Below are 26,778 nucleotides of genomic sequence, written 5' to 3' on the forward strand. Positions count from 1 at the left end.
CCACCCTCCCGACCCCCCAAAAACCTTTTACATGTACCTGGTGGTCTAACGGGGAGTCCGGGAACCATCCCTTCAATCATACCCTCGGTGCTGGTGCCGGTGCTAGAGTTTCAAAATGGCGCCGATCGCCTTTGACCTCACTATGTCACAGGGAGCGACGGTCGCTCCCTGTGACATAGTAAGGGCAAAGGCGATTTGGTTAGCTTCCCTAATTTCTCTTAGCATTTCACTGTCAGTCTCACCATCTTGACCAGGTGGACGGTAGTATAATCCTAGCACTATAGTCTTACCTGACAGACATGGGATTTCTACCCATAAAGATTCAATTGTGCATTTAGTCTCATGCAGGATGTTTATCCTGTTGGACTCTATGCCATCCCGGACATAAAGCGCCACACCGCCTCCCGGGTGCTCCTCTCTGACATTGCGATATAATTTGTACCCATTTATAGCACTGTCCCATTGGTTGTCTTCCTTCTACCATGTCTATGAGATGCCAATTAAGTCTATGTCATCATTCACTGCTATACATTCTAATTTTCCCATCTTACTTCTTAGACTTCTGGTATTAGCATACAAACATTTCAAAGTTTGTGTTTTGTTTGTATTTTCATTCTGCTTTTTAATTGATAGGGATAAGTTAGAATTTTTTAGCTCAGGTGAGTTTTTAGTTACAGGCACTTGGACTACTTTTCTTTATTTTGGAACCTTACTGTCGGGATGCCCTAATTCTAATGCATCATTAGTATCCTTTAGGGATGTGCAGCCAAAATGTTTTCGTTGCATTCGTGATACGTATTCGTGGGGGGTCAATTCCATTTCATGCGGAAGTATGGAGAATTCCATAAGTTGTCGATCTGTAAATACGTTACTACGGCGAGTTAAATTAGTGTCCCAGCTAAAATTAAAATTAACTACAACCCCCCACCCTCCTGACCCCCCCCCCCCCGTCCGATGCCAATACTCAAAATGGCGCCGATTGCCTTTGCCCTCACTATGACGGCGATCGGCGCCATTTTGAGTATTGGCATCGGACGGCAATTTTGAGTCTCAAAATGGCGCCAATCGCCTTTGCCCTCACTATGACGGTGATCGGCTCCATTTTGAGACTCAAAATCGCGATTTTGAGTCTCAAAATGGTGCCGATCGCCTTTGCCCTCACTATGTGTGTCATAGTGAGGGCAAAGGCGATCGGCGCCATTTTGAGTATTGGCATCGGACGGCCGGCGTGAAGGAGGTCGCCCCTGGAACCCCGCTGGACTTTTGGCAAGTCTTGTGGGGTCAGGAGGCCCCCCCCCAAGCTGGCCAAAAGTCCCTGTGGGTCAAACGGGGGTCCCGGAGCGACCTGCCGTCCGATGCCAGGACTCAAAATGGCGCCGATAGCCTTTGCCCATACTATGTCACAGGGGCTACCGGTGCCATTGGTCAGCCCCTGTCACATGGTAGGAGCACAAGATGGCACCGGTGACCATGTGACAGGGTCTGACCAATGGCACCGGTAGCCCCTGTGACACAGGCTATCGGCGCTGTGATGAAACCGGCAAACGAGTGCAGCGATGGCTTCTGGACTCCCCACTGGACCATCAAGGAGTTTTGTTAAGTCTTGGGGGGGTCAGGAGGGTGGGGGGTTTACATTTTTATTTAGGAGGCCGAATAAAACAGATATCTGTTAAATACGTGGGGGGTCGCGATGCATTTTGCCTCCCCATGTATTTAACAGATAGGACAAAATAAGTTGCGGATTACAAATACGTGGAAAACGGATGCACACCTCTAGTATCCTTTGAAGATACCTCTCTCCGAACCATGCGCTGCTGAGCGACTGTCGGCTTTCCCCTTTGTTCTAGTTTAAAAGCTGCTCTATCTCCTTTTTAAAGGTTAGCGCCAGCAGTCTGGTTCCACCCTGGTTAAGGTGGAGCCCATCCCTTCGGAAGAGACTCCCGCTTCCCCAAAAGGTTCTCCAGTTCCTAACAAAACTGAATCCCTCTTCTTGCACCATCGTCTCATCCACACATTGAGACTCCGGAGCTCTGCCTGCCTCTGGTGACCTGCGCTTGGAACAGGGAGCATTTCAGAGAATGCTACCCTGGAGGTTCTGGATTTAAGCTTTCTACCTAAGAGCCTAAATTTGGCTTCTAGAACCTCTCTCCCACATTTTCCTATGTCGTTGGTGCCCACATACATAAATAGGAACATTATATATGAATTAGATAAGTTCTGTTGGGAAAAACATCTGTGAGTATTTGTTTTGGGAAAAACATCTGTGAATATTATTGAGAAGTGAAATAGTCTTTCAAGTGGTGGATTCTTTGAAATAATAGTGAGTTTGATTTTAGAAGAATTGTGTAGTAAGAAAGTGTCCTTCTGGTTGTTTTATGAATGTAGGAAAATATTGAGAAATAAAAGAAATAAAAAATTGATAGTAGAGAAAAATTGTTATGAATCCTCATATGTGATTTATATATATATATATGTATATATATGTATATATATATATATATATATATATATATATATATATATATATATATATATATATATACTTATGACTATTGTCTCTAATAGGACTTAGTTACCCATGATTAATGTTAGCACTCTGTTTTAAATGCAAACAACTAATAGCTGTCCAACATGAAACTGTCATTTCAGAGTCTTGGCATTAGAAAACTAACAAGTAAAAAACATAATAAAATGCTAAAGAAACATAATTTATTTATTTGTTTTCATTTCCTTACTCATGTTTATTTGTTTTCATTTCCCTACTCATGTTCCAGTGAGTTATTAATGTAGCTAGAACCTAGCAGCTGATTAGGCAACTATGTTCTGTTCACATAGTGCATTGGAGCATGGTACACTGTGTCTTTCATTGCAGAGGAAGAAATGCTTATGTTCTGAAGCTGGCATCAAAGGTTAGAAAAGTTGCTGATGGTGAATGATGCCTGGCTTGGAAGCCTGATATTATAAGATGAATCTGCAAAATACTTCTGAAGAGAAGATCCGGTAGGTAAAGGGGAACCCAAGTACATCACTCCTCTTGAATTTGTCTGCAAAAGAAAATTAAACAGTTTGTAACATTAATTGTAAACGGAAGTGGGAAACCAAAGTGCTATATAGGCTGACATAGGAAGGATCATTTTCAATAGTGTGCATAATTCATCACATATATGCATAAGTTGGTGCGCCTAAAGTTATGTCTGCATTTTATAAACTGTGCAGTGGGAGCAGCACAGTTTATAAAATATCATGTATCCAAATATCATGTTCCAAATATCATGTTCCAAAAGTACATGTGCAGAGATCTGCATATGCCAGCTCGCGTGCTTGGACATGGCCATTTTCTAATATATGCATATATATAAAATCAGCTGGACACACATAAATGTGCGTGCCATTTAAGATGGATGCGCACATTGGCTGCTTCTACCGCATAAGTGGCGGGATTTTAATAAACACGCGCGTCAATACAATTACCAGTTAAACCAGTTCATTTCCAAATGCCCAGTTACAGGACAGGACTTCCTAAATCCCCTAGCTAACAAACCATTCTTTTACCCTATCTGCTCCAACCCTTAAAACTCCACTGACTAGCCTAATTTCTTTTTGTTTTATAACTTACACGCCATCTATAAGAGAAATAAAGTTACGCAGTAGGGGACCCCGTCGTGCGCTTATGCTTGTAAATATTTACATGCTGGTTTCCATTTAAATTCCCGGAATGTCCATTCCTTGTCCAGATCATGCTCACGCCCCATTCCTTTTTTAGACTTTTTCTTTTGTGCATGTACTGGGAGATATGCGCAGGGGCGGATTGGCCTATCGGGGGATCGGGCATCCCCCAGTGGGCCGGTCGCTCTGGTCACTTGGTCTGCCGAGGGCGGCCGCGAAAGCACCAAGCTCGGCAGATCATGGGGTATCTCCTGGGCCGGCTTGGGCGGAAAATCCCCGGGCCGATCTTTACCCGGAATCCGCCCCTGGATATGCGCATCCATGGACGATTCTTAAAATATGCAAGTTGCACCCTGGCCCGAGAGACGCATGTATCTCCCTGATTTGGCGTGTGTAGAGCTTTTAAAATCTACCCCTAAATTATTCTGTGGTGGTTGTTATTCGTGAATTGTCCCAGAAACAAGCAGCCTAATGTCAGAAGAGTCAAATCCAGGTCACTAACTATAGTGGGACCTTCACCTAGGCCAACCACCTTCCCTTCAGTTTGAGCTGTCTGGTGCTGGTGGCCAGCAAGGCATAGGAAATAGGGGAAACTCCATCATGGACAAGGAGCGAGAGGCCAGGAACAGAATGAAGTAGGGATGTGCAGCAGAACAATTTTTTATTTCATTTCAAAATTCATTTTTATGGGATCCCAATTCATTTCTTTAGTTTCAAAACAAAAAAAAAATATTTTTTTTACTTTGATTTGTTTTTCATTTGCCATTAAAGTCAATGGGGGAAGCATTACAGTATATAGTGGGCTCTAGAATTGGAGTTTTCTAATTGATTGTCTTAGAACTTGTGGGAAGAAATTATCAGAAGGGGGAAAGAACTCCATGATATCTAGAAAGATTCTGAAACATGGCACTAGAAGTAGCATAAATAGCTTAAGGCTCTGTAAAGGGGCAAAGCAGTACCAGCATAGGCATGAGTTTTCCAAATAACTGTGAGAGGAGCAAACAAGCAGAAAAAGTGGAAAGAACAACCCAAAGCTCCAAAAGAGGGCACAAGAAACAGTAATATGAATTCTTGATGGCATCCCTAGTGGTAACCTGGCACCAAAAGTGGTATCAACATCCTAAGGCAGCACGAAGGGGAAACAAAGCAGAAAAGGTGGAAGAACACCCCCCCCCCCCCCTCCGCTCACCATAGAAGGCAGCCATTAAAGGAACAAGGAGCACAAAGAGTGGCTTCAAGAATCCAAAGCAATATGAGAGGTGCAAAGCAGCTCCCCTGTTGAGGAGGTGGACCCTTGGCCTGAGGTGGAGTTGACGCTGCCCATGGGGAAACCCCCATGGGTCCCAACCGTCAGGAGGCGGAGTAGACCAGGAAGCAGAGGCCGACTGGAGCTTCCCCAATACCAGCCCTCGTTCCCTGCAGGTTGAGCCCTTGGGTACCGGGGCCGGCTGGTCTTAGGTGGGCCTCTGCATGGTTGATCCCGATGAAGGTATTCAGAACAGGGAGCCAGGAAGCAGCAGGAACACAGGGTCTGAAGGAGCTGAGTTCAAGACAGGGCCTGGAACCAGAAGCCTGGACAGGCTGAGGCAGACTAGAGAACAGGAACAAGTTAAGTCCGGGCTTGTAAGTAGGTGGAAGCCTAAAGGAGGCCATGTCTACGTAATCAGCTGGAGGCAGAGTCAAGTTCAGGCTGGAGTCAGGACATGCGGCTGGAGATAAAGTCGAGTGCAGGCTGAAGTCAGAGTTTAATTATGGGTTGAATAAAAAAATATTTTTCCTGTTTGTCTTAAATGTATCACCTAGTAACTTCATTGAAAGTCCTCTAGTCTTTGAGTTTTCTATAGGAATGGCTGTCAGAGATTTAATCAAATGCTTAAAAGTTTAGATGTTCTGCTCTTTCCTAAAAGGCAATGCATTCCACATCATTTGACCAGCAACAGCAAATAATTAACCCCTCAACTCAGCCAGATATATAACTTATGCTGTTGGAATATCCAATAAACACTTCCCAAAATATCTCAGATTCTTTTCAGGTTTATAGATACAGAGTAATGAGCTAAGCCAACTCTGTCTCTCATCTCAGGGCAAGGTTTTGTTAGAAGTTCCCTCGGTAAAATTTGTGCACTTAGGGCCTGATTTTAAAAAGCATTTACTAGAGTAAAACTAGGTTTTACTCGAATAAATGCACTTTGCTCAAGTAAATGGGTTTTTGAAAATTGCTACAATATCTGTCATTAAATTGTCCATAGGATTTACTTGTGTAAATGCAATTTACTCGAGTAAATGGCTTTTGAAAATTGTTACGATAGTAATTATATTTACGCACGTGTTATGTAATTTGTTGTCTTAATTCATGTGGTCACTTGGGCCTGGATTTATCAAAATGCGGTAAGTACTGCATGCGATTGCAAAAGGGGCGTGGTTTATGCAAAAGTTCAGTTTATCGCAATTTGTGCTAATTACCTATGCAAAGAGCTAAGTTAGTGCGATAACATTATCTGAATTTGCGATAGGTGTCAGACCTGTTGTATTCCTGCATAGGACCACTGGGTGGACCATTTTTGAGAGAGAGAGAGAGAGAGAGAGAGAGAGACAAGTATATAAATGTTAATCCACTGACCTGCGCGGGCATACATGTGTGTGCGCTACCCAGCGTGCACAATTATAAAATTGGGGATCGGCGTGCACAAGTGCACCTTGCACGCCGACGCCCGCAGGCTTCCCGCATTCCCTTCCCCCAACCTAACCTTCCCACCCCTTCCCCTAACCTTTCCCCCCTCAACTCTAACCCCCCCAAAATTCTTGTCCAAACGTTTGCGCCTGCCAGCCTGCCAGCACGCGATCCTCCGACACAGTGGCAAATGGCCTCTGTGTGGGAGGTCTCTGGCCCTGCCCCGCCCCTTTTTACAAGCCCCTTGACTTACTTGAGTCCCAGGGCTTTACGCACGTCGCCGGGCCTTTTGAAAATAGGCCCGGCACGCCTAAACCCATTTATGCTCGTAACCTTCTGAAAATCCGGCCCTATGAGACTATTCTAAGGGAAAGATTTTCAAACCTGCGAGCATGTTATAAAATCAGGGGTCGGCACGCGCAAGGGGGTGCACAATTGTGCACCTTGCACGTGCCGAGCCGGCACCGAGCCACACTGCCTTCCCCCGTTCCTCCCAGGCCGCTCAGAAATCGGAGCGGCCTCCGGCCTCCTCGGAAGGGAACTTCCCTACCCCCCACCCCTCCTTCCCTTCCCTCCCCTACCTCCCCCTTTCCTCCCTACTTTTTCTTTGTTTTTCTTTTATTTACAAATTTTACTCAGCCCCGGCAGTCGGCCGGCGCCGATCCCCAGCACACTGGTGTGCAGAGGCCTCTGGCCCACACCCCACCCCCGCCCCCTCCCCGCCCCTTTTTACAAACCCCGGGACCTTACACGTGTCCCAGGGCTTTATGTGCATCGCCAGGTCTTTTGAAATAGGCCCTGCGTGCGTTATGACCAGATTTACATTCAAAACCCTTTGAAAATCCGGGTCCTAAGAATTTTAAGTCAATCATGATCAATTCACTACATAAAAACACTTTTTTACATTTGCTTACTATATAGTAAAAAGAAATTAGTTTTTAGAATAATTTCTTTTCAGGAACTGTCATTGTTGGACATTGCTTTCCTGTTGTGTGACCACCACCTATGAAAGAATCAGCTTGAATTTTGTATTCTGTTGTAAGTTAACTTTTTGAACAGAGGGTAAAATAAGGCATAACATTATCTGAATTTAAAAAATAAAAGCAGTCTCAAGCGATTAATGCTGCAAGAAATCTGTGAAATCTCATAATCACTGTCATCGAAGTAAACACGCCCCCCGACACGCCCCACAAAGAAAGCCCCGGGAATTACGCACGTCCCGGGTCTTTGCGCGCGCTGGAAGCCTATGCAAAATAGGCTCGGCGCGCAGGGGCGTTTTAAAAGGGTTACACGCGTACCCTATACGCGTAACCCTTTTAAATCCGGCCCAGTATCTTTAACTTCTGGAGATGGTATAGCATTCGTTAAACTGATTGAATGCATATGATCACATTTAGAATGTCCTAAATGGTTTTAACACACATGAAATCATTTAGTGTATGGTAAATTGGATTTATGGGTTTTTTTATCACTTTGTTTTAAACTAAAACAAAACAAAAATGTTGCTGATGTTTTCATCCTATGATCATTAGTAGTGAACAAAGCAAGTAAAAGGGGCGGGGCCAGAGGCCTCCGGCACAGCGGCCATTTACCACTGTGTCAGAGGATTGCATGCCGGCTGGGTGCCGGCGCGCGCAACCAGCAGGTAAAATAATTTTTTGGGGGTGGATTAGGACAGGGATAGCGGGCGGGTTGGTTAGGGGAAGTGTGGTTAGGGTAGGGGGTTGAGAAGTTTCCTCCCAGGCCGCTCCGAAATCGGAGCGGCCTGGGAAGGAACTGGGGAAGGCCACGGGTGTTGGCGTGCGCAGCGTGCACAATTGTGCACCCCCTTGTGCACACCGACCTTCAATTTTATAACATGCACGCACCTGTGTGCGCATTTTATAAAAGCGAGCGTCCATGTGCGCGCATCGGGTAGCGCACGCATATGGACGCCCGCACGCACCTTTATAAAATCTACCCCTTAGTCTCATGCAGGATGTTTATCCTGTTGGACTCTATGCCATCCCGGACATAAAGCACAACACTACCTCCCGCATGCTCCTCTGTCATAGCAATATAATTTGTACCTCGATATAACACTGTCCCACCATGTCCTTCCTCGGTATAACACTGTCCTTCCACCATGTCTTTGAGATGCCAATTAAGTCTATGTCATCATTCACTGCTATACATTCTAATTCTCCCATCTTACTTCTTAGACTTCTGGCATTAGCATACAAACATTTCAAAATGTGTTTTATGTATTTTCATTCTGCTTTTTAATAGATAGGGATAAATTAGAATTTTTTAGCTCAGGTGAGTTTTTAGTTACAGGCACTTGGACTACTTTTCTTATTATTGGAACCTCACTATTGGAATGCCCTAATTCTAATGCATCATTAGTATCCTTTGAAGTTACCTCCCTCCGAACCATGCGCTGCTGAGCGACATTTGGCTTTCCCCTTTGTTCTAGTTTAAAAGCTGCTCTATCTCCTTTTTAAAGGTTAGCGCTAGCAGTCTGGTTCCACCCTTCGGAAAAGACTCCCCCTTCCCCAAAAGGTTGCCCAGTTCCTTAAAAAACTGAATCCCTCTTCCTTGCACCATCGACTCATCCACGCATTGAGACTCCGGAGCTCTGCCTGGCTCTGAGGACCTACATGTGGAACAGGGAGCATTTCAGAGAATGCTACCCTGGAGGTTCTGGATTTAAGCTTTCTACCTAAGAGCCTAAATTTGGCTTCCAGAACCTCCCTCCCACATTTTCCTATGTCTTTGGTGCCCACATGTACCATGACAGCTGGCTCCTCCCCAGCACTGTCTAAAATCCTATCTAGGTGACGTGTGAGGTCCGCCACCTTCGCACCAGGTAGGCATGTTACCAGGTGATCCTCACGCCCACTAGCCACGCGGCTGTTCTCCAAGATGGCACATTTCGTCCCGCTCCCAGGTCTCCCATCCGTTCTGCAGCTAGCACAACTCTTTGTTCAAAACATCTTCCGTCTCCATGGTCTTCCCAAACACCTAGTATCCGACCGCGGCACCCAGTTCACAGCCACGTTTTGGAGAACATTCTGCAAGAAGTTTGATATTACGCTGGACTTCACGACTGCTTACCATCCGCAGGCAAATGGGCAAGCGGAGAGAACCAAAATGCATATTAAAACAATGTCTCCGTGCCTATATTAACATCCAACAGAATGATTGGGCTGCGTTGTTGCCTTGGGCCGAGTTTGCCCTCAACTCTCACGTCTCTTTCAGCACTGTCTTTGCCCTTCCAAGTGGACTATGGGAGGCAACCGCACCCTCCGCTACCATTACCCCTGACGGTTCCCTCACCGGCAGCACAGTTAACAGCACAGGAATTACATTGACTCTGGGAAAGCACGCAGCAGTTACTGCAAGAGGCTGGGCACCAAGCTAAGCGAAACGCAGATGCTCATCGCAGACCCGCTCCGCAACTCCAGTCCAGCGATAAGGTCTGGCTCAGCATGCATTTCATCCAATTGAAGCTTCCATCCATGCGCTTGGCCCCACGCTACATTGGGCCATTCCCGGTGTTCTGTCGTCTAGGTCTGGTGACCTACCAACTACGGTTGCCATCATCCTTGAAAGTCCACAACTCATTCCACATTTCACTCCTGAAGCCATTAGTACTCTCCTGGCTCACTAAGAAGCCACCTAAGCCACAGCCAGTGGTGTTGGAGGACAACGCCACCTATCAAGTGTATGACATGTTGGACATAAGGAAGAGGGGTCAGAGATGGGAATATCTACTCGCCTGGGAAGGCTTTGTCTTTGGCCCGGAGGATTCTTCCTGGGAACCCGCTGCCAATATTCTGGACAAAAGCCTGTTACAACAATTTCATGCCTCCCATCCCAACAAACCTAAACCTCCTGGAGGGGGGCCTAGAATGGGGGTACTATTACACTCACCAGCCATGGGCCATCCCAGCCAGCCTCCCAACTCTCCGATACTCCATTCCAACCCTTGGCTCCCGGGTTGTGGCACCCAGCTCCTCCTGATGCGGCTGGTGTCTCTCCCATGCCACCAGGGCCGTCCCAGCTTGGCCAGTATTTTTATTTATTTATTTATTTATTTAAAGGTATTTATATACCGTTTTTTAAAATAAAATTTTATCAAAACGGTTTACAACATGTTAAAAATAAAATAAAAAATAAAATATAACTAAAATAAACTTAAATACATAAATTTGACTAAATAGCTAGATGATAACTAGCTAAAAACAAATTATTAATTAAAATTAGAATAAAATAAAGGTAGCGTGCCTTGAGCAAGGAGGGCAGGGAGGGTAAAAGGGGAACGAGAAGGGACGAATTGTAATATCCTTAAAGAACACTGATGGGAAGATAGGGGAAGGGAGAAGTTAAAGTGACATGTAACTGATGAGAGAAATTTGGGAGATGAAGCTTCATTTATGATCAGGGGGTTGCTTAGTGGAAGTATTAAATGCTTGTTGAAAGAGGAATGTTTTTAGAGCTTTTTTGAAATGATGAGGATTTGATATTAAGCGAAGAGGGTTGGGTAGTGAGTTCCAGAGTGATGGTCCTGCTACTGAAAAAGCTCTTTTCCTGGTGATGTCTAATCTGGCCTGTCGTGGTGATGGAATGTCTAAGAGATTTTGAGTAAGTGATCTTAAGTGTCGGGTGGGTTTGTAAATACGGAGTAAGGTGCAAAGCCAGGTGGATGAGGAATTATTAATTAGACTGTGAATGATTGAGATTACTTTATATTTTATCCTGTACTTTATGGGTAGCCAATGAAGAGAATGTAGGATGGGTGTAATATGATTGCGAATGGAGGTACCGGATAATAAGCGAGCAGCACTATTTTGAACTATTTTGGCCCTATTTTGGCCCTTCCCTTAGGCGCAAACGTGCACCACCTGTGGAGATTTAAAGGGCCAATGGCGGGAAGTCGCCGCCGGCCCCCTCAGATGACATCAGGGCTCTTTCCCTATATAACCCTGTGGCAGACATCCACCGGACGAATTGGCAACAGTTCTCCTCGCTCTGCATTCCTGTTTTGCGTTCCTGTTACTGCATTCTGGTTCCAGCCTGCCTGTTCCTGATCCAGCCTTGCTGCTCCTCATCCAGATTGCCTGTTTCAGCCTCTAGCCCTTCTTTCCAGCCCACCTGACCCGGCCTCTCTCCTTCTCCCTGTCGGAAGGATCTCCCAGTCTCTTGACCTTGGACCGGACTTCTTGCTATTCGCCACCAGCCTTAACCTTTGGACCGATTTTCACCTCGCTTCTTTCCGCCTTCCTCAACTTCAGGACCAGACTGTGATATTCTCTAGCCTCCTTCCTCTGGCCATGGATTGGACTCCGCCTCACCTTCAGACACCCATGTACTCTCGACCTGTCATCACAGGGGCCCACCTAAGACCAGCCGGCCCCAATACCCAAAGGCTCAACCCACGGGGAATGTGGGCTGGTAGTGGTGAAGCTCCAGTCAGCCCCTGCATCTCTCTGGCCTCGCCTCCCAATGGTGGGGACCTGCGGGGGTTTACCCCTCAGGTAGCACAAACAAAATCTGAGAAAAAAAGAAAAAAGTGGAAAAAAGATAAATCAACAGAAAGTTTAACCAAATTTAGGAAACAACTAGCTTATTACAAAAAAGTAATTCTCGATGCAAAAAAACTATTCTTTAGCTCAAAAATTGAAAAATTTGCAAATAACCCAAGAACAATATGTAACATAGTAAAAAATCTGACTAATGATAAAACAGAGGTGCCCCAAACCCCACAAGAGAATAAATGTAACGAAAAAGCACACTATTTCTCAGACAAAATCACAAGCCTAAAAACAAAGATTCCGATCTCAACAAAACAGGAAATTAAGATGCACAAAAGAGATGTGACACAATGTTCCACATTTGACGAGGTATCCCAGATCGAAGTGGAATCCATGCTAAAAAATTTGAATCCAGCCCCACATAAAATTGACACCATTCCCACCATGGACATTAAAAAACTAGCTGATATAGCTTCCCACACAATAGCCAAAATAATTAACCTATCACTAAGCGAAGGATTAATGCCAGACTTACTTAAAGGTGCAATAATTAAACCAATACTGAAGAAAAAAACCAGTGATTCAAATGTCTTAAGTAACTTCAGACCTGTTTCAAACCTACCTATGCTTGCTAAATTAATAGAAAAAATGGTACAAAAACAACTAGCAGAACATCTAGGCAACAATAGCATACTTTACCCCTCACAACACGGCTTCAGAAAACACTGTAGCACCAAAACATTACTAATCTCTCTAACAGATAATGTACTATGAGGATTTGACAGCGGAAAACACTACATTATGATATTATTAGACCTGTCAGCAGCATTTGACACAGTAAAACATATCATACTACTAAAAAGGCTAGAAGAAATAGGGTTACAAAACAAAACAATTGAATAGTTCAGATCCTACCTAAACAATAGATTTTTTCAAGTACAGATAAAAAACACAATATCAGACAAAATAGAGCTAAAGACAGGGGTACCCCAGGGTTCAGCACTATTGGCGACTCTATTTAACATTTACATGCTGCCTCTATGCCACCTCTTGGCAGGACAGGGTATCATTCATTACATATACGCTGACGACATTCAACTAATTTTACCAATAGATGAAACAATTGAAAAAACATTAAACCTTGAAATGATGTACCTAGATATAATAAAACAACTATTAAATCGAATGGAGCTAGTAATTAACATCGAAAAAACAGAATTTATACACCTTGAACGAAAAAACATTGAATTAATTCAGAACCCCATCAAACTTAAAAATGATCAGAAAGTGGAGCTAGTCGAGAAAGCTCGAAACCTAGGAGTAATAATTGACACGGAACTCAACCTTAAGCAACACATATCACTGAAAGTTAGAGACGGCTACGCCAAACTAATGGTCCTCAGGAGGCTAAAACCCTTATTAACCCAAGCACACTTTCGAACAGTTCTGCAAGCACTTATATTCGCTAGCACAGACTACTGTAACACACTATTTCTGGGATTACCGTATTCAACATTAAGACCACTACAAATATTTCAGAACTCTGCTGCCAGAATACTTACTGGAAAAAGCAGAGATCACATCACTCAAACACTTACCGAATTACACTGGCTGCCAATAGAACAAAGAGTGCAATTTAAAACACTATGCACAATTCACAAACTAATCAATGATGAAAAAGCTGCTTGGTGAAACACAGTGCTACGATTACATGTCCCCCAGAGAAATCTCAGATCAGCCAATAAAGCTCTACTAACCATTCCCTCGGTCAAGACAGCAAAACTGACCCAAGTTAGAGAGAGAGTACTATCTTTAGCCGGTCCTATATTATGGAACACAATGCCACTCGAAATAAGATTATTGAGAGATTTAAAACTCTTCAAAAAAAAGTTTAAAAACATGGCTTTTTAAAAAAGCTTTTCACAGTGAGAACGGAGAATAAGAAGTACAAATGAACAAGCAAAAGAACATCTACACACAGCATAAAGTCACCTAATTGCTTACTTTATTATTTTTCTCATAATTAAATATTAATGTAAGAGAAGTACAGTATAAAGTATAATGGAAAATCCAAATCACTTATCATATAACTTATATTATTGAAACATGTAACCGAAAAATGTATTGGCACTTTTTATACAAATTGTAAACCAAACCAAACTTATTTTTATGTGCCTATTTGTAAACCATTGTGATGGTGCATTACTAAATGATGGTATAGAAAAGTTTTAAATAAAATAAATAAATGAATAAATAAAACTCCGCCTCGGGCCAAGGGTCCACAATCCCTACCGGATTCATAACAATGTAGATATGATTTGGGTTACTCTTCCCTAAGTGTATCACTTTGCATTTGTCCAATTTAAATTTCATTTGCCATTTGCATACCCAGTCTCCCAGCTTTGCAATGACCTTGCAATTTCTCACAATCCTCTTGTGTTTTTATTTTTTTAATTTTTTAATTTATGCATTTATTAAATTACATATCAAGAACAATCTTGAATAACGAAAATATATGAACATAAGAACATGCCATACTGGGTCAGACCAAGGGTCCATCAAGCCCAGCATCCTGTTTCCAACAGTGGCCAATCCAGGCCATAAGAAGCTGGCAAGTACCCAAAAACTAAGTCTATTCCATAATACCGTTGCTAGTAATAGCGGTGCTTATTATCTAAGTCAACTTAATTAATAGCAGGTAATGGACTTCTCGTCCAAGAACTTATCCAATCCTTTTTTAAACACAGCTATACTAACTGCACTAACCACATCCTCTGGCAACAAATTCCAGAGCTTAATTATGCACTGAGTGAAAAAGAACTTTCTCCGATTAGTTTTAAATGTGCCACATGCTAACTTCATGGAGTGCCCCCTAGTCTTTCTATTATCCGAAAGAGTAAATAACTGATTCACATTAACCTGTTCTAGACCTCTCATGATTTTAAACACCTCTATCATATATCCCCTCAGCCGTCTCTTCTCCAAGCTGGAAAGTCCTAACCTCTTTAGTCTTTCCTCATAGGGGAGCTGTTCCATTCCCTTTATCATTTTGGTAGCCCTTCTCTGTACTTTCTCCATCGCAATTATATCTTTTTTGAGATGCGGCGACCAGAATTGTACACAATATTCAAGGTGCGGTCTCACCATGGAGCGAAACAGAGACATTATGACATTTTCCGTTTTATTCACCATTCCCTTTCTAATAATTCCCAACATTCTGTTTGCTTTTTTGACTGCCGTAGCACACTGAACCGATGATTTCAATGGGTTATCCACTATGACACCTAGATCTCTTTCTTGGGTAGTAGCATCTAATATGTAACCTAACATTGTGTAACTATAGCATAGGTTATTTTTCCCTATATGCATCACCTTGCACTTGTCCACAATAAATTTCATCTGCCATTTAGATGCCCAATTTTCCAGCCTCACAAGGTCTTCCTGCAATTTATCACAATCTGCTTGTGATTTAACTATTCTGAACAATTTTGTATCATCTGCAAATTTGATTACCTCACTCGTCGTTTTTCTTTCCAGATCATTTATAAATATATTGAAAAGTAAGGGTCCCAGTACAGATCCCTGAGGCACTCCACTGCCCACTCCCTTCCACTGAGAAAATTGTCCATTTAATCCTACTCTCTGTTTCTTGTCTTTTAGCCAGTTTGTAATCCACGAAAGGACATCACCACCTATCCCATGACTTTTTACTTTTCCTAGAAGCCTCTCATGAGGAACTTTGTCAAATACCTTCTGAAAATCCAAGTACACTACATCTACTGGTTCACCTTTATCCACATGTTTATTAACTCCTTCAAAAAAGTGAAGCAGATTTGTGAGGCAAGACTTGCCTTGGGTAAAGCCATGCTGACTTTGTTCCATTAAACCATGTCTTTCTATATGTTCTGTGATTTTGATGTTTAGAACACTTTCCACTATTTTTCCTGGCACTGAAGTCAGGCTAACCAGTCTGTAATTTCACGGATCTCCCCTGGAGCCCTTTGTAAATATGGGGGTTACATTAGCTATCCTCCAGTCTTTAGGTACAATAGATGATTTTAATGATAGGTTACACATTTTTACTTATAGGTCTGAAATTTCATTGTTTAGTTCCTTCAGAACTCTGGGGTGTATACCATCCAGTCCAGGTGATTTACTACTCTTTCAGTTTATCAATCAGGTCTACCACATCTTCTAGGTTCACCGTGATTTGGTTCAGCCCATCTGAATCATTACCCATGAAAACCTTCTCCAGTACAGGTACCTCCCCAACATCCTCTTCAGTAAACACCGAAGAAAAGAAATCATTTAATCTTTCCGCAAGGGCCTTATGTTCTCTAAATGCCCCTTTAACTCCTCGATCATCTAATGGTCCAACTGACTCCCTCACAGGCTTTCTGCTTCGGTTATATTTAAAAAAGTTTTTACTGTGAGTTTTTGCCTCTATGGCCAACTTCTTTTCAAATTCTCTCTTAGCTTGTCTTATCAATGTCTTACATTTAACTTGCCAATGTTTATGCATTTTCCTATTTTCCTCTGTTGGATCCTTCTTCCAATTTTTGAATGAAGATCTTTTGGCTAAAATAGCTTCTTTCACCTCCCCTTTTAACCATGCCGGTAATCGTTTTGCCTGCTATCCACCTTTCTTAATGTGTGGAATACATCTGGACTGTGCTTCTAGAATGGTATTTTTTAACAATGACCTCGCCTCTTGCACACTTTTTATTTATTTATTTATTTTATTTAAAAGTGTTTGTATACCGTCTTTACAAACAGTATTTAATCAAAACGGTTTACATAATAAAAAATAAAACCAAATATAAATAAATATGAAAGGAGAAAAAATAAGATTATTAAATTATAAAAGAGGGAAAAAATTTACAAAAATATTCAATAAAAATAACAAATGTTTAAAACAATGGTAGTTTACATAAAATAAATCAATATACAATAGTGATGTTGTGCCCAATATGAGAGAGAGTGGTTATGTTATTTAGGTTGGGATATATGAAAAGCGGATTGAAATAGGTGTGTTTTTAAAGATTTTTTGAAATGTTTGGTGTTGGATATAGTTCTTAAAGTGTCTGGTAATGCGTTCCATAAAATTGGCCCAATAATGGAGAATGATCTTTTCCTAGTGAAGTTGAGACGGGCCTGACATGGTGAAGGAATGTCTAGAAGGTTTTTGTCCAATGATCTTAAATGTCTGGTGGGTTTATATATTCGAAGAATGGAACATAAAGTAATTGAGTTTGAAGTGTGAATGAGGGAGTGTATGATGGACAGAATTTTGTATTGTATTCTATATTTGATTGGTAACCAGTGTAATGATTGTAATATTGGTGTGATATGATTTTTTATGGATGAATTTGTTAGGATGTGTGCTGCTGCATTTTGAATTAACTGAAGTGGGTGGAGTGTATTATCTGGAAGACCTATATAAAGAGAGTTACAGTAATCAAGCCCCGAAAAGATAAGTGATTGAAGTATAGTCCGGAAGTCGTTAAAGAAAAGTAGTGGATGAAGGCGTTTTAGAAGTTGAAGCTTGTAAAATGAGTTTCTGGTGAGTATGGATATATGTTGCTTTAATGAAAGATCCGAATTGATAGTAATACCTAAGGGGCGGATTTTAAGAGCCCTGCTCGCCTAAATCCGCCCAAAACCGGGCGGATTTAGGCGAGCAGGGCCCTGCGCGCCGGTGAGCCTATTTTACATAGGCCTACCGGCGCGCGCAGAGCCCCGGGACTCGCGTAAGTCCCGGGGTTTTCGGAGGGGGGCGTATCGGGGGCATGTCGGGGGCGGGACCGAGCGCAGCGGCATTTTCGGGGCGTGTCGGCAGCGTTTTGGGGGCGGGTATGGGGGCGTGGCTACGGTCCGGGGTGGTCCGGGGGCGTGGCCGCACCATCCATACCCGCCCCCAGGTCGCGGCCCGGCGCGCAAGAGGCCCGCTGGCATGCAGGGATTTACGCCTCCCTCCGGGAGGCGTAAATCCCCCGACAAAGGTAAGGGGGGGGCTTAGACAGGGCTGGGTGGGTGGGTTAGGTAGGGGAAGGGAGGGGAAGGTGAGGGGAGGGCAAAAGGAAGTTCCCTCCGAGGCCGCTCCGATTTCGGAGTGGCCTTGGAGGGAACGGGGGTAGGCTGCGCGGCTCGGCGCGCGCCGGCTATACAAAATCAATAGCCTTGCGCGCGCCGATCCAGGTTTTTAGCAGATACGCACGGCTCCGCGCGTATCTACTAAAATCCGGCGTACTTTTGTTTGCGCCTGGAGCGCCAACAAAAGTAGGCCTATTCGCGGAGTATGAAAATCTACCCCTAAATTTTTTGCGGATTTGGAAATGGGAATAGTGATTCCATTAAATATAAATTGGGAAGGGGGTCCTATGGATGAGTCTGTAATTGATGAGAGGTGAACTATTTCTGGTTTTTTTGGATTTAATTTCAATTGGTTATTAGAGAGCCATGTGTCAATAGTTGTGAGGTATAAGGATACTAAAGATAATGTATGAGTCCAGGAGGTGTTGTATGGTACCATGAACTGTATGTCATCGGCATAGATTTTGAATTGTATGTTTAGGGAGGCTAAAATACGGCAGAGAGGTAACAAATAAATATTAAAGAGAATAGGAGATTGAGAGGAACCCTGTGGAACACCCGATGCAATGGAATATGGTTCAGATGAATAATTGTTTATATTGACTTGTTGAATACGATCGGACAGAAATGAGATAAACCATTGTAATACCACACCTGAAATACCTATAGATTTAAGAATAGAAATGAGAATTTGGTGATCAACCGTGTCGAATGCCGCAGAAATATCTAGAAAAACAATAATGTGATCTGTGTAAGAATCAAAAGCCCGAAATATAGTGTCAAATAATGTCAAAAGAAGAGTTTCAGTGGAGTGACCTTTGCGGAAACCATGTTGATTTGTATGCAGTATATCGTTTTCTGATAAATAATTTGATAGTTGAGATAACACTACTGATTCAATCAGCTTAGCTAAGGATGTTAGTGTAGCGATGGGTCTATAATTGTTGAGGTCGAAGCCTTCCTTTGTTTTATTTTTTTTAATTGGAAGTATTGAAGTTTTTTTGAGAGAGGGAGGGAGGTGACCATTTTCCAGTGATTGATTTACTAATAGTGCTAAGAAATCGCTAGCATGAGGGCCTAATGCTTTGAAAAAAGTGCCAGAGCATGGATTATCAGGTGAGTTAGAGGGGTTTTGTTTTCTAATTATAGTTTGTATAGTATTTTCAGAGACTGGTGTAAATTCAGACCATATATATGTAGATTCAAGGTTATTATATGAAGGTACTGGTAACTTGGAGAGTTGTTTTGAAATGTCTGTAACCTTTGATTTGAAGTGATTAGCAATTTCATTACATAGGGCTGTGTCAAAGATGGTTGAACATTCTTTTTGAGTGGTTGTTAAAGTTTTTACTATATTGAATAGTATGTTAGGGTTTCCGTTAGCTTTGGCAATTTGATTTGCATAGTAAGATTTTTTTGCTAAATTAATGTTTTTATTGTATTGACGTAACAAGGAATAGTAAGCATTTTTTGTTTCAGGGGTTTTGTTCTTCCTCCATTTGCATTCTAATTTCCTGAGTGAAGTTTTTAATGAATGTAGAATTTTTGTGTACCAAGGAGCATTTGTTTTATTTTTGTTTGGTTGTATTTTTATTGTTTGTAAAGGAGCAATTGAGTTTAATGATGAAGAGATAACAGAGTTCCATTTATCGATGGTTTCATGAATATTGGGAGCTAGTGTGGTCGGTAAATTAGGTATTACTGTATCTAAAAAAGACTCTGTGGTAATGAACTTTCGTTTAACTTTAACTTGTGAATCCTTTTTTTAATTTAATATATTTGTATGAGTGATATTGAGAGAAAAATTGATTAGATAGTGATCTGACCATGGTATTGCAGTGATCTTGGTTTTTTCTGGAATGTTGGAAAAAGAGCTGGCATTAATAAAAACCAAGTCTAGAGTTTGACCTTTTGTATGTGTGGGGGACTGAATAAGTTGTTCCCAGCCCAGGCCTGACATGGCATCTAAAAAAGCATTTACTATAGGTGAAGGGTGTGTGATGTGTATATTGAAATCACCTACTATAATAGTTTTACTTAAATCGACTGGAAGAGAGGCTATAAGTTCAATAAAACTTGATAAATCTGATTGTAGGCATCCTGGTGGAGAGTAAATAATACAGATATTTAAGAGACAAGTTGTTATAAGTAATATTTCATGACGACCTGAAATAGTGAGCTGTTTTTTTATAGGGGAAAGTGAAGATTTAATAATAGCTAAAATACCACCACCTCTTCTATGTAATCTGGGTTCTGAAAAAATTGTATAACCTGATAGACATATTGAATTTAAGAGTACAGCATCAGTTTCTGTGAGCCATGATTCCGTTATTAGAAAAAAATCAGGGTCGTTTTTCAATATTAAATCTGACAGTATTGGAATTTTCTTGCACACTGATTGTGCATTACACATCATGAATGAGTATGTTATAACAGATATAGTAAACAGCGTTGGTAATACAGTAATTAAAGAGTTTCTAGTGCAAACTTTAGATTTACCTAAGTTGAGAGTCTTAAAGAATTTCCTTGTAGTCGGCATAGGTCCATAGTTTCCATTGCCGATGACTGTTGGAATAGACATGTTAAATTTGTAGAGGTCTTTAAACGGTACAGAAAATGTTGGCAGAAGGGTAACTCTCGGTGCGAAAACGAAGGGGCGAAACAAAGGGGCAAGCCCCTTTATCGCGCTCCTTCGTCGCGCGACGCCAGGGAATCACTGTGATTTTAAGTGGCTTTGTCACTCCCTGATGATGTCACGAAGGGGGCGTGTCTTCCAGCCACTGAGCGCGGAGAAACAGCGTTTTTTTGCACAAATGGAGATTTTAGTCCAGGAGTCCAGCAGTGATTAAGGCTCTCTAGCTGGTAACAGAGAGCTTGGCAGAGGACCAGGCACGAAGCCCCTCTGCAAATCGCCACAATTTTAAGTGGCTTTGTCGCTCCCCGATGATGTCACGAAGGGGGCGGGTCTTCCAGCCACTGAGCGCGGGAGAAACAGCGTTTTTTTGCACAAATGGAGATTTTAGTCCAGGAGTCCAGCAGTGATTAAGGCTCTCTAGCTGGTAACAGAGAGCATGGCTCTCTGTTACTTTTGTAGCTGCTCCTTTCAGTTTTTTTCTAACTATTTTTCTCATTTTATCAAAGTTTCCCTTTTTGAAAGTTTAGCATGAGAGCCATGGATTTGCTTACTGTCCCCCTTCCAGTCGTTAATTCAAATTTGATCATATTATGATCACTATTGCCAAGCGGCTCCACCACCGTTACCTCTCTCACCAAATCTTGTGCTCCACTGAGAATTAAATCTAAAATTGCTCCCTCTCTCATCGGTTCCTGAACCAATTGCTCCATAAAGCTATCATTTATTCCATCCAGGAACTTTATCTCTGTAGCATGTCCCGATGATACATTTATCCAGTCAATATTGGGGTAATTGAAGTCTAAACCAAAAACAAAATTCTCTTAATGAATAATCCCACGATTGAAATGAACTAAATTGAGCACGTGGTGTTTAGAAATTTAGGAAAATTACAACGCTGTACATATCAATATTTTCATATATTCAGAGATTCAAAGTATGAATTTAAGGACCATCATACCACCCCCAGTGCTCACAAGTTAAACTTGTATTTCATGCACTTCATTGGAGTCACTTTTAATCAATTGGTCCAAGTAGCTAGCATCCAAAACGACAAAGTTCAATTTTTGTATATTTTTTGCTATATATTTAAAAAGTATCAACTTCCCTTATTCGTAGTTGTCGGGGTCGCTCGTCCCATAGCTGTCGGGACGAGCGACCCCGATAACTATGAATAAGGGGAGTTGATACTTTTTAAATATATAGCAAAAAATATACAAAAATTGAACTTTGTCGTTTTGGATGCTAGCTACTTGGACCAATTGATTAAAAGTGACTCCAATGAAGTGCATGAAATACAAGTTTAACTTGTGAGCACTGGGGGTGGTATGATGGTCCTTAAATTCATACTTTGAATCTCTGAATATATGAAAATATTGATATGTACAGCGTTGTAATTTTCCTAAATTTCTGAACACCACGTGTCTCAATTTAGGTAATTGAAGTCTCCCATTATTACCATACTACCAATTTGGTTAGCTTCCTAATTTCTCTTAGCATTTCACTGTCAGTCTCACCATCTTGACCAGGTGGACGGTAGTATACTCCTATACTCCTATCACTATAGTCTTCCCTGATACACAAGGGATTTTTACCCACAAAAGATTCAATTGTGCATTTAGTCTCATGCAGGATGTTTATCCTGTTGGACTCTATGCCATCCCGGACATAAAGCGCCACACCGCCTCCCGGGTGCTCCTCTCTGTCATTGCGATATAATTTGTACACCGTTATAGCACTGTCCCATTGGTTATCCTCCTTCTACCATGTCTCTAAGATGCCAATTAAGTCTATGTCATCATTCACTGCTATACATTCTATTTCTCCCATCTTACTTCTTAGACTTCTGGCATTAGCATACAAACATTTCAAAGTTTGTTTTTTGTTTGTATTTTCATTCTGCTTTTTAACTAATACGGATAGTTAAAAAGTCCCATAGTTAAAAGAATTTTTTAACTAATAGGGATAGTTAAAAAGTCCCATAGTTAAAAGAATTTTTTAGCTCAGGTGAGTTTTTAGTTACAGGCACTTGGACTACTTTTCTTATTATAGGAACCTCACTGTCGGGATGCCCTAATTCTAATGCATCATTAGTATCCTTTGAAGATACCTCTCTCCGAACCATGCGCTGCTGAGCGACTGTCGGCTTTCCCCTTTGTTCTAGTTTAAAAGCTGCTCTATCTCCTTTTTAAAGGTTAGCACCAGCAGTCTGGTTCCACCCTGGTTAAGGTGGAGCCCATCCCTTCGGAAGAGACTCCCCCTTTCCCAAAACGTTCCCCAGTTCTTAACAAAACTGAATCCCTCTTCCTTGCACCATCGTCTCATCCACACATTGAGACTCCGGAGCTCTGACTGCCTCTGGTGACCGCGTGGAACAGGAAGCATTTCAGGGAATGCTACCCTGGAGGTTCTGGATTTAAGTTTTCTACCTGAGTCTAAATTTGGCTTCCAGAACCTCCCTCCCACATTTTCCGATGTCGTTGGTGCTCACATGTACCACGACAGCCGGCTCCTCCCCAGCACTGTCTAAAATCCTGTGACGTGTGAGGTCCGCCACCTTCGCACCAGGAAGGCATGTTACCAGGCGATCCTCACGCTGACTACATTCCTAATAATCAAATCACCTACTATGATGGCCGACCTAGCCCTTCCCTCCTGGGCAGTAGGCCTTGGGGAGATATCCTCGGTACGAAAGGATAGTGCATCACCTGGAGAGCAGGTCCTTGCTACAGGATTCTTTCCTGCTACACCAGGTTGATGCGCTCCAATCATGAGACCTTCTTCCTCCAAGGCAGCACCAGGACTGCTAGCCTGAAGATGGGTCTTGGCTACTATGTCCCTGAAGGTCTCATCTATATACCTCTCTGTCTGTCTCAGCTCCTCCAGGTCTGCCACTCTAGCCTCCAGAGATCGGACTCATTATCTGAGAGCCAGGAGCTCTTTGCATCGCATGCACATGTACAACTTCTCACCGGTGGGTAAAAAATCATACATGTGATACTTGATGCAAAAGACTGGGAAGCCCCCCTCTTGCTGCTGGACTGCTGCCTTCATCTCAATTTTAATCAGTACCTAGTTAAGTTTTAGGTTGCTATGGGAGTAGGATTGTGTCTAATTAACGTCCTTTAAATGTATTAGTGAATTCACTATATGTCTGGTAGTGGCCTACAGGGGTCTGTTCAAATTCTCAATAAAGTTTTTATTGTTGTTGTTGTTTGTTTGTTTTTTTTTAATGAAAGTGGCACCTGCCTATGAATTAAATGATGAGTTAGGGGTGGGAGGGAGGGTTGGGAAATACAAACGGTCTAACTTCAGGTAGTCAGCCAGAGTGACTCACTGCTCTCTTGATTAACAAATGTTGGTACCTATTCAAACCAAGTCACACTACCTCAACAACTTTCCATGATTTACATTCCAAAATCATGAAATATCATATAAACAAGAAAAGAAAAAACACTTCATAAATTAAGTCCAAAAATTTAGGGATCCAGTACCTCAATCTAGAAGCATTAATAAGAAAAACGGAAAAGAAAGGAAGAAATATGTCAGCACCGCACTGAGGGAGAATAATGCAATAAAGAGAGGATAGCACTCAACCGTTTAGGGAGACATAACAGAAAAATTAAGATTATCCAACATCAACTTTTTGAGTTACACTTTTATCACTCAAAAATTGTATTAATTGTGATGGTAAATAGAAAACATATGAAGCCTCTTTATACTTAATAAAACATTTGCAGGGGAATTTTAGAAGAAGAAAGGCCCCCATTTGTAGGAGGAGCAAAAATTGCTTCCTCTTCTTCTGTGTCATCTTGGACACATCAGGAAAAATCCTAACCTGCAGATTGAAAAATGATTCTAACCAATGTCTGAAAAAGAGCTTCAGTACCCAATCTTTATCAGGTTCCAATACAAAAGTCACTATCAGTGTTGCCGGAGTAGCTTGGGCTGAGTCTGATGTCTCCAAAATTCAGAGATATTTAAAACAGATGTAACTGGCTCCTCTACAGGCTCCACTGTAGTCTCTGAAATAATTTTCTTAGCTTACCCATTTTATCTTCTCGCCCTTTTTTCACAGGGGGTAGATAGAACGCCCGTGACAGTGGTGGGACAGTTTCCTCAGCCACATTAAGAATTTTCATTAAGTATCTTTTAAACATATCTTTTAGGGATATGTAAGGTAACTTAGAAAAATTTGCAATGCGAAGATTCCTTCCTTTAATAGGGATGTGCAGCAGGGATGGATTCGTCCGATTCGGGATTCGGATTCATAGGGGCCAAATCCGTTGCATCCATTCTCGGGGGCTCCCGATCCGTTCATATGTCAAAAATACATTTGCTCCCCCCAAAAAACCCCATCCCAACACTTTAAAATTTATCTACAACCCCCCACCCTCCTGAACCCCCCCCCCCCCCAGACTTGCCAAAAGTACCTGGTGGTCCAGCAGGGTTCTGGAGCTATCTCTCCTGCACTGGGGCTGTCGGCTGCCGGTATTCAAAATGGCGCCGATAGCCCCTGTGATATAGAAGGGCAAAGGCTATCGGCACCATTTTGAATACTGGCAGTCGTTGACCCGCGTGCAGGAGGCCCCCACAAGACATGCCAAAAGTCCCTGGTGGTCCAGCGGGGGTCCTTGAGCGATCTCCTGCATGCGGGTCATCGGCTGCCGGTATTGAAAATGGCGCCGATAGCTTTTGCCCTTACTATGTCATAGGGACTATCGGCGCCATTTTGAATACCGGAAGCCGAGTGCAGGAGATCACTGCAGGAACCCCGCTGGACTACCAGGTACTTTTGGCAAGTCATGGGGGGTCAGGAGGGTGGGGGGCCTATTTGTTGGTGATCTGTTGTATTCATGGGGGTTCGCCATATGTTTCGGAACCCCCATGAATAAAACAAATATGGCATATACGTTGCGGATTTACAATACGTCGAAAACGAATGCACACCCCTATCCTTTAATGGCATTCTCAATGTTCTCCATCTTACTCAACAGAAATAAATTGTCCTTAATAAAGGAATCCTGTAAAGCTTGTTGGAAATCAGAGTTCTCTTAACCTCACTAATCTGGTAAGTAGTAGCCTTAGTAACATTTTCCAGCATCTGTAAACAAATTTCATGGTCATTTGATCTCTCTACCAGAGAATTTAGCTGGTTGGATAATAAATTCCCCAATCCTTCAATGGTCTCCCACAGTGAATCCAAAGTTACCTGGTTAGGTTTAACAAGAGAAAACCGCAGGCATGTCGGCAAAGGAGTGGAAGAAACTCTTAAATTCATCAGGTTTCAATACAAAAGTCACTATCAGGGTTGCCGGAGTAGCTTGGGCTGAGTCTGATGTCTCCAAAATTCAGAGATATTTAAAACAGATGTAACTGGCTCCTCTACAGGCTCCACTGTAGTCTCTGAAATAATTTTCTTAGCTTACCCATTTTATCTTCTCGCCCTTTTTTCACAGGGGGTAGATAGAACGCCCGTGACAGTGGTGGGACAGTTTCCTCAGCCACATTAAGAATTTTCATTAAGTATCTTTTAAACATATCTTTTAGGGATATGTAAGGTAACTTAGAAAAATTTGCAATGCGAAGATTCCTTCCTTTAATAGGGATGTGCAGCAGGGATGGATTCGTCCGATTCGGGATTCGGATTCGTAGGGGCCAAATCCGTTGCATCCATTCTCGGGGGCTCCCGATCCGTTCATATGTCAAAAATACATTTGCTCCCCCCAAAAAACCCCATCCCAACACTTTAAAATTTATCTACAACCCCCCACCCTCCTGACACCCCCCCCCCCCCCAGACCACCCTGCGTGCTCTTCCATGGCTGAGCTGCCAGCTAACTAATCGTGTACTACCGGTACGGTTTCCACCCTCTCTCTTGCCGGGTAGGAACTTCCTGCCTGGTGCCTCCGACAACCTGCATCTTCGGCAGGCGACGCTACCAGGTTCCCTTCCAGGTTCCGGAGTGTGGCAGGGTTCGCGGGCACCTCTCTCATCATCGGGGACAGAGATGTATCTGAGCCTGGCAAGGGAACCTGCACCTCTTCCATGGTTCCCAGCTGACCCGACTCCTCTCCCGATGAAAAGCCCCCTCGAACTACGTGGATATCTATCGGGCCAGTCATAGGCGGGTCCAGAGCAACCCCATGCTAAGTTTTTTTTCCCTCGCGTGCCTTTTCCTAGCTGAATGGGGCATTTTA

The 26,778-nt window shown here is 42.6% G+C and overlaps 1 protein-coding gene across 1 annotated transcript in view; it reads right to left on the reverse strand.

Annotated features, from left to right (window-relative positions):
• Positions 1-2,689: 2,689 nt before the first annotated feature.
• The window catches only part of LMNTD1 (lamin tail domain containing 1), a 1,277,316-nt gene continuing 1,253,227 nt past the window's right edge, over positions 2,690-26,778 (reverse strand). The window contains exon 13 of the mRNA XM_029600162.1: positions 2,690-3,044. Coding sequence (XP_029456022.1) covers positions 2,904-3,044 — 141 coding nt within the window. The 3' untranslated portion in view covers positions 2,690-2,903. The remainder of the gene's footprint in view (positions 3,045-26,778) is intronic.

Source organism: Rhinatrema bivittatum, chromosome 4 (assembly GCF_901001135.1).
Source record: "Rhinatrema bivittatum chromosome 4, aRhiBiv1.1, whole genome shotgun sequence".
NCBI lineage: Eukaryota > Metazoa > Chordata > Amphibia > Gymnophiona > Rhinatrematidae > Rhinatrema > Rhinatrema bivittatum.